Consider the following 20,526-nt stretch of genomic DNA (forward strand, 5'->3'; position numbering starts at 1 on the left):
ACAGGCGTGCATGCTCTCTCTAAATCTTTTTTTTTTTTTTAATTTATTTGTCAGAGAGAGAGAGAGCACAAGCAGGGGCAGCGGCAGGCAGAGAGAGAACCAGGCTCCCCAACTGAGCAAGGAGCCTCATGTGGGACTCGATCCCAGGACCCTGGGATCATGACCTAAGCTGAAGGTAGATTCTTAACCGACTGAGCCACCCAGGCGTCCCTTTAAAATAGATCTTAAAAAAAAGTTCAAAGAATTGAGGGGCTTTTTTTCATTGAAACATTTTATCAGCTCCTTCAATTAGAACTATGAAAGAAAACATTACTTAAGTATAGCAATTATGAAAAAGACTTTAGTTCTGTGATACCCATGCTAGGCAGACTTCTAAAATGACCCCAAGATTCTCACCCACTAGTGTACCCATCTTATATCATCCATGCCCTTTTGAGTGTGGATGGAATTGTGTGTATGACTGGAACATGATTATGTTATCTTATATGGCAAATGGGATTCTGCAGATGTAATTAAGGTTGGCCTCTAGTTAATCAAAAGGGAGGCAGCTCTTTCTGCCCATGGGTTTTGTCCCCGTGCTTTAATAAAACCTTTTTTTTGCACCAAAACCAAAACCAAAACAAAACAACCCACATGCACAAAAATAAAAACAAAAGGGAAATTACCTGAGTGGATCTGGGCTACTCACATGAGCCCTCTAAATCTGGGTCTAAAAAAAAGAATACAAAAAAATTCTGGGTCAGAGAGGAAATTTAAGATTCAAAATGTGAAAGTAATTCTTTTGATCTTGAAGGAGCAAGCTGCCATTTTGTGGAAGGCTACGTAACAGGGAGACTCGGGAGCTCAGAAAACAGTCCCCTGTCAACAGCTAGCAAGAAAAGAGGAACCTTAGCCCCTAACAACCTGAATGTCTATGACAGTAGTCCAGGCTGATACCTTGATTTAGAAATGTGATTCTGAGCAGAAAACCCAGTTGGTCTATGCTCAGACTTCCGAAACTGTGAGCAAATAAATAGGTGTTGTTTAAAGCTGTTAAATTTTTAATTTGCTATGCAGCAATGATATATATATATAATGGAAAGGGAGTGAAGATGAAGTGGGAATTAAAAAAATTGATAAAAACTAGTGGGAATGATCTATGAGGCTTTCATTTTGTATACTCCAGTGGCCTCCATATTGAAGTGTTTTCAGGATAATCTTTTAAGTATCCAAGGAAACGATTAAAAATTCTAGCTGTATATTTCTCATTTTTAAAAATTTACTTCTCGGGTATATTCAGTAATAACATATACAATGTTAATACATGCAGATGATTTGTAAATGTTGATATATTTAGAGATGCTTGTTAAAATAATTTAGAATACATTTCTCATCAGTGTAAGAAGACACTTGTCCCTCAAAAGATGTCCTGCCCCCCTTTTACTTTCACCCATTCTTAATGAAGTTTAGATCTATACTAAATTCTCAAGTTATGCAGTGTCTCTTTTGGCATCATGTAATCCTAAGGACAATCTTTCTGGATGGTTCTGGGAGTTCTAGCAAATTAATTTTATTGACTAAAGCAAAATTTGAGAATTACTTTTTGAGGCACTTGTCAAAACAGAATCCATTTCTTCCCTGCTGATCAAATTTAGTAGTTCTAGGGCGACCTAGATATCTTTTTACAAACTGTTTAAATTATTCTCATTTTCATGTAATTTGAGAAACTGGGCACCTAAGACTATATTCTAAGTTAGCATAAGAAAAGTGGAAAGCATCATCTTTGGGAGAGACCTGTATTTGGGAGAGATAACTACAATTCCTTAAAAATAGAACATGAACCATGAGATGTCCATACAAACACTACAAAATACCAAGTTGGGAAATACTAGAATTTATCTTGCTTCCAATATTTACACATGATGTGTCATCTTATTATGTGCCATGCTTGGTAGGCAATCAAGTTTCTGAAATCCAGATGTGCTGTAAAGAAATAATTTTGAAGATTTTTTCCTGAGACGGTATTGTGAACTGGTAAGCAAGCAATCTCTGCACCACATGCTTTTGTTCACCAAATTTATTGTTGAACATTCAGAACACCAGATTATGACAGATTAAAAATAAAGCACCAAAACTTGCTACACATTAATACCTGAGCGAAGACTGAAGGCAAATATTCATCTATGAAACCCCACACCATAACGCTGCAACAGATAAAAACATATACAACACTCTACAGAGTATAATAGCACTTTTTGTGAATTACAACCAGTTAAATGTTACTTATATAAAAAATACAACAAAATCACACATGTGTATTTCATACACCATATACTATACAAAGTACTGAAGAAGATCATGCTTATTTAAATGGAAAAATCTGCAAGGTGACAATCATTTTTCAGTATATGCTACAGGACAAGCTCCTTTGCACTAAGTATTGTTACTATGCACTGCATTTTCTGGATGAGAACAAAAGTATCAATTTGCAAATAAAGGATTACTGAGTCTATCTCAGCAAAATAGTTTGTCCTTCATAAACTTTTTTTTTTTTTTTAAGATTTAATTTATTTGACAGAGAGACACAGCGAGAGAGGGAACACAAGCAGGGGGAGTGGGAGAGGGAGAAGCAGGCTTCCCACTGAGCGGGGAGCCCGACATGGGACTCGATCCCAGGACCCTGGGATCATGACCCGAGCCGAAGGCAGATGCCTAACAGCTGAGCCACCCAGGTGCCCCATAAACTTTTAATTATAATATTTTCTGGATGCAGGTTGACAGCCATGTATTTTATTACATTTCCTTGCCTGAACTATTTCCATCTCAATTTTAACATGTTTTAAGGAAAGACATGTTTTCTTTCTCCTTATTTGTAGAGAAACCTAGATTTTTGTCTTTGGGAGGAGGTAGTGGAGGTGAAATGGGAAAAAGAAATATATTGGGTTTATGTTCAAAATTGAAAAATATACAACAAATTCTGAGTACACACAGATGTGAGCATCTTTTAGCAGAGACCATGATGTCCTATGAATGGAATAATTTGTCTTAATAGAAATTATTTATTTTTTAAATAAGCACAGTAAAAATATAGTAAGTCTTTACATTAAAAAAACAATAACAACTGAAACCAGTTCCTTGATACCTTAAAAATAATTATTAGTTAGGAAAAAGAGAAAAAGGGGAAAATAATATTTAAAAATATACTGCATGAATCTGAGTTTAATTACTGAAAAATCGTTATTAGGTAAACTAACTTTTGATATTCAAATATGAGTGTCAATAATCTGAGAAAAAATAAGTATAGGTCTTAGGGAAGAATTCATGTATTTGATAGATTATTTATTAGAAAGACAAAAAAATGATATTTGAAGATTTTTCCATGTGTAAATATATAAGTGCAAAACAGAAATGCCACCACCTTTTCCTAAAATAATTTTCAGAAACTTTAGCCAAACTTACTTTTCTACATCTATGAAGTATAGGTCAATTTTAACTCAAAATGAGAACTCTGGAAATTAAAGGGAGGTTCTAGAGCAAAAAAAGAAATACTGGTCAACTTTAAAAATTTTACTTCACCAACTTCAAAGAAAAAAATTGGGGGCCAATTTATAAAATATACAGTTATAAAATTGCAGGGCATTCCTTCATTTTAAGGCACAGTCTGTTTTATCCTAAACAACTATAAGTTCAAGGTCACAGTGATAATATGCATTCAATTTTGGTCTGGTTTATCATGGGTATGTTGCTACATTTAGTTAGTCATAAGTTTAAGAAACTGTAATACAATCAATTCAAAATAATATCATTTTTATATTTAAAAATGTAAGTACACAATACAATTTCCTAAATCACATACACTAAAAATTGAGAGATTTTTTTCCCCCTCCACAGAGGAGGAAGAGGTTATTTCTACCAACATTCCAACAAATACGTATTTGATTATGTAGATAGCATGGTTATAATAAAATTATTTAACACAAAGGAAAAACTCATTCCAAAAAAACAATGTTAACTGAATTTTTAGGTCTTATACATCATCTTTTTACTAATACCCAGTCATTACCGGTTAGCTGGATAAACTGTCACTAAATCAAGGTCAAACATTTTTTTTTTTTTATTTTTTTATTTTATTTTTTTTTATTTAAAGATTTTATTTATTTATTTGAGAGAGAGAGAGAATGAGAGACAGAGAGCACGAGAGGGAAGAGGGTTAGAGGGAGAAGCAGACCCCCAGCCGAGCAGGGAGCCCGATGCGGGACTCGATCCCGGGACTCCAGGATCATGACCTGAGCCGAAGGCAGTCGCTCAACCAACTGAGCCACCCAGGCGCCCCTCAAGGTCAAACATTTTAATATTTGGTTTTCTCCTTACTTCCAAAACCACTTTTGCAAACTGCATCAACTTTACTGGACAGAGAAACAATAAGTGACATTAACCGATGGGCAAAACTATATAATACGAGGGACTGAAATTCCCTTTGAGAATTTCTATAGGGGAGAAATCAAAGAATTTCAGTCAGATAAATATGTTTGAGTCTATCATTTTGAGTATACCACCCATCAGTGTTAACATTCAGCATTAACACCATTGTTTATATTTTCTCTTAAAATATGCATTTTAAAATGTTTATTTCATTGTACTGTTAGGATCTAGTAGATAATTTTCCCCTTTGAAACATGTGATTTATAAAGGGACTGAATGGAAATACATAGAAAACAAAACAAATTCCATAGCAAAATCTCTATTACATAAATGAGAGACACCTGTACTAAAAATAATCTGCACAATAACATTTAAAGTTTTACACAACAGAATGAATCTGTGATGAATGAAAGAAGATTACTTCAATTAATTAACAAAAGATCATTATTGGGTAAATTAACTTTTAAACCCAATAAAATCAGAGAACATTACTCCACAATTCAGATAAAATAGAATATACTATGGTATATTATACATATTCAAAGAAAATTTGGGGTATGGAATATAAGTTTTGATGATTTACATATTTAATATTAAGTCGCAGATGAAAAATACTGAAAATATTTTTCCTTTAATCCCAATATGTTAAGAAAAATTCATTGGCACAGATATCTGGAGGTATTTTACAGTTTCTTTTAGCTTTGGTGGCAAAGTATGTTTTGCTAACCATATGGATACAGTTACATTTTTCAATGCAGAGTTTTGTGCTTAAAAAATTCAAATGTGTTTTTTTTTTCCTGTAAAAGGGATGTAAAAAGTCCAATATGAAAACAAGTGCAACATGAAATACAAAATATGCCTATAATTTGGCTTATGAACAGTTAACAGTTCTATACTTTGTCTATAAATCTTTTACTAATAACATTACGAGAATACAAATACTAAAAACAAAAATAACATTAAAAATAGTATATGAACTTTACAAAACTGGCTACTTTTTAGCCTTTCTAAATTATGATTAAAATTCAAATATGCAAACAAATTTACAATAACCAAAATACATTAACAAATATAGTTTTTTACAAGTATTCGAAGTTACAATGTACAGAATTGGTATAGAATAATTTTGACTCATATATATCAAGTCCTATACAAAGTCATCAGAAATTGGTTACTTGGCATTTCAAACCATAGTCATTTTTGGCAGCATAACATGCCAAACACTTTCAGAAAGTCCTGTACTTGATATAAAATTTTCAACCATAGACAATGTAATCAAGATGTAGCTTAGAATATCATTTAGCTTTTGAAGGATGTATATTAGTGATTCAGGTGTACTATTATATTTATACTATTAATGAAATAAATTAGTCTATTCTCACTATTTCCAAACTTTATTCTGTTCTTAAAACTGCTAATATACAATGTCAGTCTTCTATATTTATAATATAATTTATCACAAAAATGTGAATTCTTAAACATCTACAGTACACATATTTAGATTTGGATTACTGACCTGACTTTTCTTTCCTATCATCCTTATTAAAAGTAAAAAACACAAGTAGCTTCACAGACTTACTATTTCCTCAGGCTGTTGAAACTTACTGTGAAAGAATGCATGTGTATTATGTATAAATAAAAGTTCATTACAGACTTTGAAATGCTGTCCTTTGTTCAAAAAGAGTGAGATAAAATTTCAGCTCCTAATCATCTATTTCGTAATAGTATCTTCTACATTTACCTTGTGTGGCAAGGAAGCTTTCTGTCTTGTCTTTTTTTTTTTTTTAAGATTTTATTTTTAAGTAATCTCCACACCCAAAGTGGGGCTTGAACTCACAACCCCCAGATCAAGAGTCACATGCTCCACGGACTGAGCCAGCCAGGCACCCTGCATAATACAAAGATACTTTGTGTGTCATGCTCTCCAAATGGACTCCCCCCTTGAAAAACCTCACAAGGTATCTAGTTTCCTATGATAGGTGACACTGAGAAAACAAAAAGTGATGATGAAAAAAATAATCAACACATGCCTAGTCATAGAAAGTCACAACATATTTAAAAAAATTTTCCCAACTGATTTTAATAACAGGTTACTAAATTTGCAAGTGCAGCACTGTAAAGTTTTACACTAAACCTCCTAATAAAGCAAGACATTATACTAATTTAGACCTAATGCCTAAATTGAAAATACAGGTCAGCTGAACTATCTGGGGATTCAGGAATCAACAGTCCTAGTTTATCCTATAATCGTTGTGTTTCTCCCATTTTCCCTCCTTTTATTTCCCCTGGCCACTATGTGTAAGAGGTGCTAATGAGCAGTGAGGTAAAATAAATATACTATGCTATGAATGACAAGTCTGAAGCATTAGAAAAAGTGTAGAACTAGATAATGAACAAATCCGATAATTTGCTTAAGTATGTGTGTGTGGTGGAAATGTGTACCGTCTGCACGAGTGATAGGATAATCAACAACAAACATTTACTAAGCCTAGTATAGTTCTTTATTTTTTTTACTGTATAATCATATAGATACCACAGTGTAGTTCAATCAAGAAAAGGTATTCCATTAGATACATGTGAATTTATCTGACCAAAATATGAAAAAAAATTAAAGATTAATCAATACATGATCAATATATACTGAAGAAACTCAAAATCAATGTGAACCAGGCAAGAATGGCTTTTTGGGACCACTGTTTTAAATATCTTCATTCTAGTGACAACCAAGAAAAGAGTTAGCAGAAACTGTTTTAATTTCTGGCATGAAAAAGATCCAGAAAAAAGACGTTAATATTTTCTACCATATTATCACTTCCAAATTATACTAGTAACTCCAACTGAGGCTTTAGAAACACTAAAAGTACTCAGTATTTTTCCTGTTTGATCTAGTTATCAACAATAGGGTCCAAGAGTAATTTTTATAACTCAAAACTCAAATTCTAAATAAAAATGTTATAGCACTTGAGCTCAGAAGTTTGTTGAACTGAAGAATCTGTAACTTCCAGTAAATAATTTCATTTTTAGTAACATATCTAATAAAGCTGTACTGTTTTGCCAGCTAATTAATATAGGTTGTAAGCATGGTAGAAACAATGTATAATTTAAAGACAAAAGGACTATCTTTTCCCCAAGTGACAGAAACATCAATTTCCCTAATCTTGAGACAGAGCCTATCTCTTCTCATCTCGGTAGTTATTTAGGCTTAAAGTACATCAGGATTTGATAAACACCCTGTCAAAATGTGTATGTGTGAGTGAGTGAGTGTGTGTGTAGGGGTGTGTGTGTGTGTGTGTGTGTATACAATGGTTAAAGACCCAACCTACTATTGTTTATGTTTAATTAGAATCCTTTTTATAGCCCTAAAATGAAATATTCTGTTGGAATAAATAAGACTTTAGGACTTGATAACTACACGCATACGAAAATTGTTTAATGAGAATTAGTGTGCCTAGTCTGCTGCTTTAAAAAGCTAATCTCCTACTCACAAATGAGAAATTTAAGCTTGTTACATTTTATTCATGAGCAGTACTGACTGAATAAGGAGACTTTAGATCATATAAACACAATGGCTGTGGCTGTCAATAGAAGATACAAATTAATGAATTTTCTAAAGTTCTTTCTGTATATAAACATAAGTTTAAATTAAGAAATAGTTAAATGACACATTTAACCTGTAACTTAAAAATATAATAATGTCAGTGAAAAAAACAAAGATACAATGTATATAAAACTTACTTATGAATATATGAATAGGTAAACATAAGCAGATATATACAAGTGGTACGCCATGGGACAAGTGTATAATAAACTCTCTTTCCTTTCATATACTGAACAAACAAGCATTTTGTATTTTATCCTTGTGCTACCTCTCTCAAACAAGAGCCTGAAATGTCAGCCATGTCTACTATGAGGTTATCACTTCCCTTTAATGATCTCCATAAGTGAAAATATAAATACTGAATAGGCATGAGGTTGGGAGAGACAACAATGGAATTAAACAAACTTACAACCCTCATAGATGATACCGAGATCCTCTTCAACTGATGCCAAAACAGCAAGGACCTGAGGAATAACTGAGAAGTGAAGTGAGGTAACCCTCTATAGGCAGTGAAGTGGGGGAAACTCTCCACAGGCAGTAACAGCTGAGAGGTTGTAATGGAATCCAGATGCAATTGCTGACAAAATGAATCTGGTACTCTAGGACAGTCCTGGGTACTAACAAGGACAAAAGTTCACAAGTATTACTGGGATTTAAGGACTTTAAACGGTTTTGGGTATGTAGAGCATACACATCTAAAGGAAGGGCTCCATGAGCCAAGTATACCTCAGCCTGAGTTTATTCTATCTTAAGGCAAAGATACCTAGCTCCATTACCTACTCTTCTGTAGCTAAAAGCGAGCTGAAGTCTCAAATGAAATAGAAATATTACTCTTTTCTGTCAAACCAAGGTAATCACCTTGGCAAATTAAGATGCCATTGTTAAAACTAGTGTCTAAAACCTCCAATTTATTTAGGTATACTGTTTATACTTATGCTATTAATGGGTAACAGTTGGTTATTCCATTAATAGTATAATTTTACATATCAATTGTGGTACACCATTTGATCACGCTGACTTTTTTTCTACAGTAGACAAAAACTGCAAAACTAGAGTTTTTTTCTGACCACTGGAATTTAGTTATTTTAAAAATCCATCATGATCTGAGGCACTTTTGGCAACCATTGGGTCAATGAATTAAATAAAATGGTACATACTGAACAACTGTACCGCTCCAACATCAATAAGTAAATATCTGGGACAATTTTCTTTAAATTTAATGAGAGATTTCTTTAATAGACTCCTGATATTCACCAAGAATACAAAATAAGATCTGTATTTGAAAAGTAGTGAGAAAATTTCACTAAGTTTTGAGTTTAAATTATGTTCACCAATCTTCCATTGGTTACCAAGAAAACATGTCTCCTTAAAATTAAAAGTTGTATTTTCAAAGATGTAAGAAAACAAAAGATCTGCCTTGTTCACTGTGGCTGCCAAAACTGACTCTGAGGTTATTTCATTTTTGAGAAACCAAACAGTTGTGAATTTCATTGATCTTTTTCTTTTTCATTCATCTTTTAAGACTGATTTCTCAATATGCATGCTGTAGCAAATACAAAGTAACTGACTTTTCAGAAGAAAGTTTGATGAAATGAGCAGAATGCTTGAGTTGAGATTACAAGCAATGCTACATTTACTGAGTATTTAGAAGATCCCCAGTATGGCCAATTAAGCAGAATAGCTGATATGCAGAAGTCCTCAAAAACAGTGGCCACCAGACCCTTTTCAAAAATGACTAGTACACAGATGCCATACCACAAAACAAAACCATGCTTCAACTACTTTTCTCAAGCATTATAAAACTAATTTCCTATTTTCAATATTGTAAAAATAGACTGGTCTTCTCCAAAGGATCTTGCTGTCCACATTGATGAATCTGTGCATTCTCTCTTCTTACTGACCCTAAAGTTGTAATTATTTTTATCATTCCTTAAATTCAGTCTTACATGAAGTTGCATAATGCATGGAGTAAAAGAGGAATGAAAATGAAGCATGGAACCCTGTATAAATGTGCTGACCCAAAAGCAATTACACCAACAGCCAGAGGAAGTGGAAATTGTGAAGTAGCCTTCAACAATTTACTGTAAAGAAACAGAGAAATATACATTATGTAAACTACATTGTAGGCAAAACCAGAATATGCTGATTTAACTGTCCATAATTTTTAAAAAGATCAATACAAGCCACATTTTAGCTAGAGAAAAATATTTCTATTAAGTAAATAATCAATTTTGTTCAGTCTTTTAAATTTTAACAACAGAAAAATATTAGTTGGACTTTTATTCAGCAATTCTACCTCTAAAAACTTATCCTTTCAAAAATAATATTTATGGGGCGCCTGGGTGGCTCAGTCATTAAGCGTCTGCCTTCGGCTCAGATCATGATCCCAGAGTACTGGGATTGAGTCCCGCATCGGGCTCCCTGCTCGGCGGGAAGCCTGCTTCTCCCTCTCCCACTCCCCTGCTTGTGTTCCCTCTCTCTGTGTCTCTCTCTCTGTGTCAAATAAATAAATAAAATCTTCAAAAATAATATTTACTAGGACATAGCTACAGAACTATTTTAACCTTCTTTGTAATAGCAAAAAAACAAAACAAAAAAAGAAACTTAACCAAATAAAAAAGAAACTCTTAATTACTAACAGGAACAATATTAAGACAAGACACTAAATCTTTTTAAAAGAAAAAGACTATTACCGTTTTACTCTGAAAACAGAGAAACTAAGGATAAGAGGGGTTAGGAAATTTGTCTAAAGACATAGAGGTATTAAATGGCAGAGCCAAGATTTAAACCTCAGGTCTGCTTCATTCTAGAATATCTGCAACCATCTGCCAGAACCAACTGAAAACAGGCTTCTAGAGCAAACAACCAAACCAGTCAATGAAAAGTCAAATTTATAGAGAACTTTAAACATATATATAAGTGAACTAACAGTGTGATAAATTTCATGTACCCATCACCCAACTTCAAAAAGTATCAAGTCATGGCCAACCTTACTGCATCTATAATCCTATCCACTTCACTCCTTCCATACTTTTTGGAAACAAAATCTTATTAGACATCATATCTTTTAAGAGCTAAATTTAAAAAAAAAAGTTATTATATCCTAACAAGTAAAATCCATAATTAAGAAAACAAATAAAATAGACTTATATATAAATTATACCTGCATACAAACCATAATTACTGTATGATTACAGCTTTAGCTTTAGGAATATATCAAAATATTTAGACATAGTCAAAATATTGAGACATAAAGAACATGTTTCAGACATAAAAGAGTGATTATGAGTAGGAAAAGATGTGAGAAAAAGAAAGATTAAACTATTATACCTGGATTTTATTGAAACAGTGTGAGTATTTCCAAGAATTGCCATAGTTGGAATAAGGATAAATGCCAAAGGTTTACATGGATCAGGATTAAGTTTAAAGTAATACCTATATCAAAGAGAAAAAACCCTTATAAATCAATAAAGCACACCCAATCATTTTAAATGATCAGAATCAAACAAATTAATTTCAAAACATTCCATAGATATGAGAGCTCTAAATAGCTCATGAAATCTTTGATAAATAACTTTTGCTATAGATCATCTTTATACCTAAGGTTTTATATGGAGAATTATGTTCAGAAACTACTAAAGGAAATGAAAATATCCAATATGGAAGCACTTCCTTTTAATAAGAGGTATATGCCTGAAAGCTCATATAGAAATGTTTTTATAAAACAAATTATTTAAAATACATTAAGTCTGCTCTAGAAAAAAAAAGATGAAGAAAACAAAGGTTTTTATAAAGCAATTGTCCCTATTTTTAAAAATCCAAATTCTCATCTCTGGCATTTATGGACAGTGAGGCATTGATAGCATTTCAGAATCATAAATTTGAGCTCCTCAAATAATTTCTCCCCAAACCTGTGAACAAAAATCTGGATCTTGACTAAAATGAGGGACAAAGGAGGGATATTAACATCTCATAACCTGTTGATCTAATTTATCAAACTTACTTGGCTTTTCAAAAAAAAAAATTTCCAGTATTTAGATAATTTGAAATTTTTGTATCATTTCTGAAAACTGTATTGAGTAGGGGATCAATTATTACTTGGATGAGGTGGCCTGTTTTTTTTTTAATATCTACCAATAACTAAATATTCCAGAAATAATCTCAGAGGGCATTTTCACACTCTAATTTAACCTAGAAAATTATCATGTGGCAAGGCAAAAATGGTTTTCAGTAGTAAAATAGCTGGTCATTTATTTTAGTTCAATGTTTGATACTCAATTAGAAAACTACAATTTTTGGGGCGCCTGGGTGGCTCAGTCGTTAAGCGTCTGCCTTCGGCTCAGGTCATGATCCCAGGGTCCTGGGATCGAGCCCCGCATCGGGCTCCCTGCTCGGGGGGAAGCCTGCTTCTCCCTCTCCCTCTGCCTGCCACTCCGCCTACTTGTGCTGTCTCTCTATCTCTCTGTCAAATAAATAAATAAAATCTTAAAAAAAAAAAAAGAAAAGAAAACTACAATTTTTTTTCATTATTTCTTATCTTTTTAAATGTAAGCATTTTCTTCCTTCCAAATTTAAGAAAACATAAAACTGATCATGAATTGAAAAATACTTAAAGCACCAAGCATTATGAATACCTTAAGTCAACAAAATAAAGCACATTTTCACATCTAGACTCACAGAAGGTTAAAGGTAAAATAAATAAAATATACTTCCCTCTTTTGGGCAGATTTTGAGGAAGTTTATATTCTCATAGTGAGGGAAAAAAATGTGAATATATTAAATGTGAATATATATATTTCCTGAAATTATATAGCTTCCTATTCTTGAGGAAGTTTTATGGACCATTAGGAATCTGGTAAGTCTCTACTTACAGATATTTATTGTTTGAAGCACATAAATTATAATTATATAAATAAAACACACCTGAGATTCTTTAACCAATAAATTAAAGACGGCATGCTGAGTAATACAATCCATGTTAGTAAGTTAATCACAGTACTGTGCATGCGAAGACTATCTTCAGCATCACTGGCAGATAAACGAAGATAGTGTACTGTAGAGTCTTTATGGTGATTTGATTTTTTTTCACTTCTTCTAGAGTGTTTGGGATTCTATAAAGCAATAAAGTAAAAACACTAAGATATTAAAATTAATTATTTTGCTCAGGATCACACTCAATTATTTATTTAATAGCTAAATAACCACATCTTTCTATTGCCAAACTAATACAAAATATTGAAATTACCTTGCTCAATGTAATTTAAAGCAGTTATTAGCTATAACATTTTTATTCCTTGACTTGCTATTTCCACTGCTGAGACTATATCCTCTAAGTAATTACTTAAAATTTAAAAAAGATAATTTGTAACAATAAAAATGACATAAGTACTGATAAAGATCAAATTTAAATTAGACAGGGGCGCCTGGGTGGCTCAGTCAGTTAAGCGTTGGACTCTTTATTTTGGCTCAGGTCATGATCTCAGGGTTGTGAAATCAAGCCCTGAGCTGGGGGCTTGAGATTCTCTCTCCCTCTGCCCCTCCCTGCTACCACCTGCCCTCCACCACATGTGTACTCTCTAACAACAACAAAAAATTAAAATTAGACTATCTATTAGGTTCACTTTTCTTAAAGTTACTTAAATTCATGACACCTTTTTAAAACACTATAAAATCCTAACTTAAAAACACACAAACTTTTTTATTTCGCCATGTTCTTTTATATTAAAGTGATGTAGAGTTTTGAAAATAAAACTTACCACAGTCTGGCTATTTTTGTAAGTTGTTAGGCTGGCTTGCAGATGAACAATCTAGGAAAAAAGAAAAAACTGTTTAATTTCACTTTTATTTTGAAACAAAAAAACAACGATTCTTATTACAACTGAGAAACACTAATCTGAAATTTAAAGAAATCTGCATAACTAAAAATGTTTAAACATTTACAAATATTCTTTCAGAAAAGGTAAATAATAACTATACAAGCTTGCTATTATGGATTAAAAAACAGAAACAAAATAAAACAAACTTCCAGAGTATGATGGGTCCAGGATATATTGCTATTCTGAGAACCTATGTTTGAATAATGCTTTGCTCTAACAACTTAGTGTCCTGTGAGTAAAATATTTGATTATCATCAGTATAGTATAAAGAATTTAATATGTCTTATCTATTCTCAATTTTTGAAAATTTGAACTCAATTATATATGGTGAAATGTTTACAAGAATCTCAGAAAATCTTTAGGTTTAATTTGTTAGGTTTGCTTAAGCCAAGTATTTGAGAAAGTTTTGCTCATTGTGCCAACTATTTGAAATATCCAATTTAAAAAGCTAAAAATATCATATTTATAAATCAAAGTAGTAAATAGATTTTTCTGATGGACATAAATTTCCTTTGAAAAACTGAAAATAATCTATAATGTGCATGTATTAGTGTCTGAAGCAGATGTAAATAAACCTTTGTTTAAAAAAGAAAAAAATGATTATCCATTCTGGTATCAACTGTCTCTACCTAAGTTTAATGAGGAGAGTATACCGTTGTATAACCTAGATTTTCCTGCAAAGCTATCAGCCTTCTTGGAAGTGTTTTTTACTTCCTCAGTAAAATTATCAGCCTCATTATTTTTGTCTTCTGATTCTCCAGCAACATCTATAACATTCTACATTATGTCAGCACAATTGATAGCTCGATCCCACTGACATAACTTTTTGTCTATTACCATGGTCAAAGGGAGGTATGAATGAAAACTGCTCTAGTAAAATGTTTTTTAAAAAGTTAACATTACTTGCAAGAGCAAGAAGCAATGTGAAACAGATTATGTATTTTTCCTTTTTTTTTTTAAATAAACTCCGTTTATTTTAAACTCAGATCAATAATTTCAGCTCTATAGTTAACCATATATTTTAAATAACTAAGATGTTTAAAAAAACCCTACACTTAAACCTTAAATAACAGGTTACTGCAACTGTAATTAAAATTTTTGTTAACAACACCTACGGGAAATTGTATGTCTGCCTGACACAAAGCCCAGCCATTCTGACTTCAGTGATGTGACATACCTTAAACACATAATAAAGATAAGTAAGCAGTATGGCAAATGCTCCACAGGTTGTCCAACTAACTATGATCAAAACAATTGTCAAAAAGGGCAAATCTGCTGATATCATTTTGATATCTTTAGGAAGTTCAGAGGGCCTGGAAAAAAACAAGAATAAAGCTTTTAAGAGTATATTAACAGTTATTTATACAGTCACATTTAAAAAGAAAACAATACAGTACTCTGCCAAGCTCTCCTGCTTATTAATATGCAAGTACCATAAGGTAAGCAGTAAAATATTTTTTCATAAAGGCAAGGGATGACATATATTTGTATATTCTGTAATACAGTGACAGCTCCTCTTCCATTTAGATACACTATGGCTGATATTTGTACTAAGAAAAAATGTTGCTAAAGATAACTAATTATAGGCCCTGTGCCATGTATTTGCAACCTTTCTATTTCTTAAAGTCTCGAGATCACTCAGACTTATGATGCTATTAGTGTCAGAAGCACCTCAGAAGGGTGAAGGAAGAAGCATCACACCATAATCCCCTCTGTGACAGTACATCACATAACATGTCTGGTGAGGAGCAAAGGCAATAGAAACGAGGTCAGTGGTTTACCTGAAGAACCTACTAGTAACTTCAAACTTTATCTTTGGGTCCAAAATAAAACTCAAGGCAATGTTTTTGGAATTTTTATGCATTTCATCTTATCCGATCTTAAGTATCTAGAATTCTCTTGCTCTCAGGTTTGACTGAAAGTCAACATATAAAAGCATTGCCAGAGAAACGCTTCTTCCTTTGAAAGATTTACAATCATAAAAATTAAAAATACTTCAGTGATCTGTCACTTTTTAAAGTAATGTCTACTCCCAATGCTGGGCTTGAACTCATGACCCTGAGTTCAAAAGTCGCATGCTCTACCGACTGAGCCAGTAAGGCACTCCTGTCAAACTTTTTTGATTAACTCTTGGCATTAACACAAATGTAGCATTTAGCTTGCAATAAATGGTTATCTTTTTTTAAATAAAAGTTTTTATTTAATTCAGTAATCTCTATACCAACGTGGGGCTCAACCTTATGATCAAGAGTTGCATGCTCCTCTGACTGAGCCAGCCAGGTGTCCCTAAATGATTATCTTTAACAAAGACATAACTTTGAACACTAATACATGTTTTTCTAGTTATACATCTTTCCTTAGAAATTAGAGTTTAGGGGTGCCTGGGTGGCTCAGTCGGTTAAGTGTCTGCCTTCGGCTCAGGTCATGATCCCAGGGTCCTGGGATTGAGCCCCATGTCGGGCTCTCTGCTCAGCAGGAGCCTGCTTCTCCCTCTCCTTGCTGCTCCCCCGCTTGTACTCTCTCTCTATCAAATAAATAAAATCTTTAAAAAAAATTAGAGTTTAGTGAAAGCCAATTAATTGTGAGGTTCCCTATCAAAATATAGTTTTTTCCTTAAGAGCAATTAGAAAACTTTCAGTCATTTTTACCTTTTCAAAGCTAGCCACAATGAAGAAAGGAGTCTCACAGCTGTAGAAGAAAGTAGGCCACCCCAGTAGGCAGTACATGTTCCAAACAGAAAGAGAATCAAGGATACAAGGGGGAAACACATACTCTGACTAGTTAAAACGATGGCATCTAATTCTGGTAACAATAACACATCCCATAATTCCTTAAACCATTTATATCTGTGGATAAAAGAAAACATACAATAAAAGAAAAAAAATCAACAACTGATATTCAAGTATTTAATATCTGAGGTGTCTGACCATTCACTAGAGTCACCAAAGTTCCATGATACTCAATTCGTAATTATACTGAAAAACAAATTTCAATTCCTTGTAGAGAACAAGTCATTTATTTTCCAAGTGAGTCTACTGATCTTCAAGGATCTGAGTCCTGAGTCTGAATGCAGTTCCACTGCTCTCTATTGATCCTTGTAATAAATAAGTGGTCTTTTTTTTAAGTTAGAAAACCAACAGCTAGGGGCGCCTGGGTGGCTCAGATGGTTAAGCGTCTGCCTTCGGCTCAGGTCATGATCCCAGGGTGCTGGGATCGAGTCCCACATCGGGCTCCCTGCTCCTTGGGAGCCTGCTTCTCCCTCTGCCTCTCTCTCTGTCTCTGTCTCTCATGAATAAATAAATAAAATCTTTAAAAAAAAAAAAAAAAAAAAAAGAAAACCAACAGCTAGTTGTAATGCTAATGAAAAGAGATCTAAGCATATTGGTTCTAAGCAAAAAAACACAAAATTAGAATAAATTAAAAATGGAATGTTAAGTGTGGTAGAGATCCAAAATACACTTTGTATGGGAAGAAAAAGTGATCTGAGGCACTGTTTCACAAATATCCTATAATGGTTTGTGCTCATGAATCTGGGATACTCAAAGATTATGGACCATATGCATCCCTATGCAAATGTTAGAAGTTTGGTATATTTACAGACTAAGTTTCTATAATTGATACATCTACATATAACTTCTATAATTACTTTCGAAATGGTTATAGTATTAAAGTAAATGTTGATATATCTATTAGGCCTCTGCCTAAGAGAAAAGTCCCATAATAAAACAAGACAATTGCCATATTTGTATGAATATTTATATTTCATTATGGGGCTAAACATGTTTCATATATATAATTAAAATCATTATCACAGATAATAAAACTTACCCCAACAGAAACTTAATCGTAATTACTAAAGGATCAACTTTGTATGGCTTGGCTTCTTTATCCAACATAGTAGCATATTCTAAGCAATGACCTGGTGATTAAAAAAAAAACACCTATGTGTAGTAAAGAATTCATAGTAACTATGAGTAATCATACACTGACTGCATTGTAAGAGCAACATATTTCATGTCAGAGAAAGCAAGGGTCATTATTGTCATAAAGACTCTCTTCACAGATTAAAAATTACTGTAATTCAATAGATCTTATATAAGAGTACACAATCCCTTCTGAAACAACTTCAGGAAGCCAAAGCTGGGGTTTCACCATTTGTATTTTCACAAAGCTCCAAAGGTGATTTTTTTTAAAAAACAACTTTACTGAGATATAATTCTCATACCACACAATTCATTTAAAGTATACACAATTTAGTGGTTTTATCACTACAATCAGTCTCAGAACATTTTCATTACTCCCCAAACAAACTTTGTTCCCCTTAACTGTCACTTGCAATGTTTCCCTATTCCCAGGCAACAACTAATCTACTTTGTTTTATAGACTGGCCTATTCTGAACATTTTCTATAAACAAAATCATATAATATAGAAATCATATAATATATGGTCCTTTGTGACAGGCTCCTTTCATTTGGCATGTTTCCAAGATTCATCCATGTTGTAGGGTGTGTCAGCACATTTTATTTATCCATTTATCAGCTGATGGATACTTGGGTTGTTTCTGCTTTTTTGGATATTACAAACAGTGCTTCTGTGAACATGTATGCACAAGTTTAGTGTGGGTGTATGTTTACATTTTTCTTGGTTATATACCTAGGAGTACAGATCCTGAGTCATAGAGTAACTGCCAGACTACTTTCCAAAGCATCTGTACCATTTGCATTCCCAACAGCAATATATGAAGATTAAAATGAATTCTAAAGGCAGACTTGAAATTGTAAGTCATCGAAAGGAAATAAGTAGCTGCAGAAGGATTTGGCAAGATGGAAATGGTAGAGGATATTTTCAGACTACTTTTATGTATTTTGATACACTGTCTTTTCCTATCTCGTCTCCCTTGATTACAATCCAAGCTCAACAGTGTGTGAGGGCTTTATAAAGTAGGCTCCTGGGAAACTGTTTTCAATGCTATACTCAAAGGAAGGTTTTGTCCAGTGCAGTATATATTCTGTATTTGCCTCTCCAGATCCATTCTCCCCTTACTTTGTTCTGAACTCTGGGAGGCTGACTCAGGTGCAATGAATGATAGGCACTGATAAGAGGACATAAGGTTAGTGTATGTATTTCCCTGCCTTTCCGCCCTGTTGAGCCACAGGCTGACAGTGGCTGCAGCTGTAGTAATGCTGCCCTCTACTATAGCTCTCTAGGCTTGCTCACTCCCTTGCCCTGGCACCAAGGAGTATCAGATGGCTCTACTGCTAATCTGGCACTTAATCATTTCTTATTGGTTTCCTTCAACCCTACCCATACCTTTGAAATAGTCCCTTCATTAAAATAAACTCTCAATTATTCCATTCAGTGTGCCAGGACCTAACTGATACAGCGGATACAGTCCAAACATTACACTAAATGCCTACTATGTGCTTGACACCATGTTAGGTACCAGGAATGGAATGGGGAACAAGATCCCCATCATGGAGACTCTACCTCTTAGGATATCCTCAGAATAGACGGAAAAACCTTCGGCATGAAAGTGTAAAATGGGAAAGCCAAGTAAGGAATCTTCTTGGGGATCACCTAAAACCAGAGGATCTGAAATGCCTGTAAACTTGAGATGGGTCATGAATTTAGCCAGACGAGGGATAAATAAGTAGTAATGGAGCACTGAGGAGGAAATGGATGAAGAAGAGAGGAGGAATAGAAACACTCTTACCTGTTGAGAAGAGAGAGTATAATTGTCCTCCATAAGCAAGAAGGATACTAGATGTAACATAAGCAGGAAGAGCTCCACCATGAAATCTAACTACCTAGAAAACATGCAAATCAAAGGGCAACTTCTGAATATTCATGTTAATGAAATAAATGTACTTCCACATGAAATAAAAATGTCTTTCTTCACTTTATATTCCTGACATGGTTACAGAGGTATTTCCAGTAATGGGTATCAAAACTGTAAGTAAAATAAATATTATGAATATACAGTATGTTAGAAACGTAATCGGAATTTTTCATAAAGGCACAACAAAAAATATACAATTGAGTAGCATATACTACAAACTTTTTTTACAAGCTACATTTATTGAGCATTTAATATGGTCCAGGCATGATACTAAACATTTTATATGCATTATCTCATGCTCTCCTCCCAAAAATCCTTTGAGGTAATTCTTATTCCTATTTTACAGATGAAGAAATTCAGGCACAGGGAGCCCAAGTAACTTGCACAATTAAAAACCTAATAGACAAGTAGGGGAACCTGGGTGGCTCAGTCGGTTAAGCATCTGACTCTTGATTTTGGCTCAGGTCTTAATTTCAGGGTGGTGCAAATAATTTCTGTGTCAGGCTCTGCTCTTGGCACAGAGTCTGCTTGAGATTCTCTCCTTCCCTTTCCCTCTGCCCCTCGTACACGTGCACACTCTAAAATAAATAAAATCTTAAAAAAAGTTAATAGACAAGCAAGTTACTTGTTAACTCTTATTGTCCTTATCAGTAAAATGGGGGCAATAACAGTACTTCCCTTATAGGTGGTTTTAAAGTTTAAGGATGTTCACTTATGTAAAGCATTTATTTTTTTTAAGATTTTTTTTTATTTATTTGACAGAGAGACAGAGAGCACAAGTAGGCAGAGCAGCAGGCAGAGGGAGAGGGAG

The 20,526-nt window shown here is 33.6% G+C and overlaps 1 protein-coding gene across 4 annotated transcripts in view; it reads right to left on the reverse strand.

Annotated features, from left to right (window-relative positions):
- Positions 1-2,055: 2,055 nt before the first annotated feature.
- PGAP1 (post-GPI attachment to proteins inositol deacylase 1) overlaps positions 2,056-20,526 on the reverse strand; it is a 74,810-nt gene continuing 56,339 nt past the window's right edge. For 3 of the 4 annotated variants that reach the window (XM_064586858.1, XM_064586857.1, XM_064586860.1), the window contains 8 exons: positions 19,590-19,683; positions 17,704-17,794; positions 16,524-16,721; positions 15,053-15,188; positions 13,756-13,806; positions 12,923-13,110; positions 11,330-11,434; positions 2,056-10,080 (listed from right to left, as the gene is read on the reverse strand). In XM_064586858.1, the coding sequence (XP_064442928.1) occupies positions 9,942-10,080; positions 11,330-11,434; positions 12,923-13,110; positions 13,756-13,806; positions 15,053-15,188; positions 16,524-16,721; positions 17,704-17,794; positions 19,590-19,683 (1,002 nt within the window). In that variant the 3' untranslated portion in view covers positions 2,056-9,941. The remainder of the gene's footprint in view (positions 10,081-11,329; positions 11,435-12,922; positions 13,111-13,755; positions 13,807-15,052; positions 15,189-16,523; positions 16,722-17,703; positions 17,795-19,589; positions 19,684-20,526) is intronic. The other variant, XM_064586859.1, reaches the window with a different exon arrangement.

Source organism: Mirounga angustirostris, unplaced genomic scaffold (genome assembly GCF_029215605.1).
Source record: "Mirounga angustirostris isolate CCGP_5_RB_7025 unplaced genomic scaffold, mMirAng1.0.hap1 SCAF_3, whole genome shotgun sequence".
In the NCBI taxonomy this organism is placed as follows: domain Eukaryota; kingdom Metazoa; phylum Chordata; class Mammalia; order Carnivora; family Phocidae; genus Mirounga; species Mirounga angustirostris.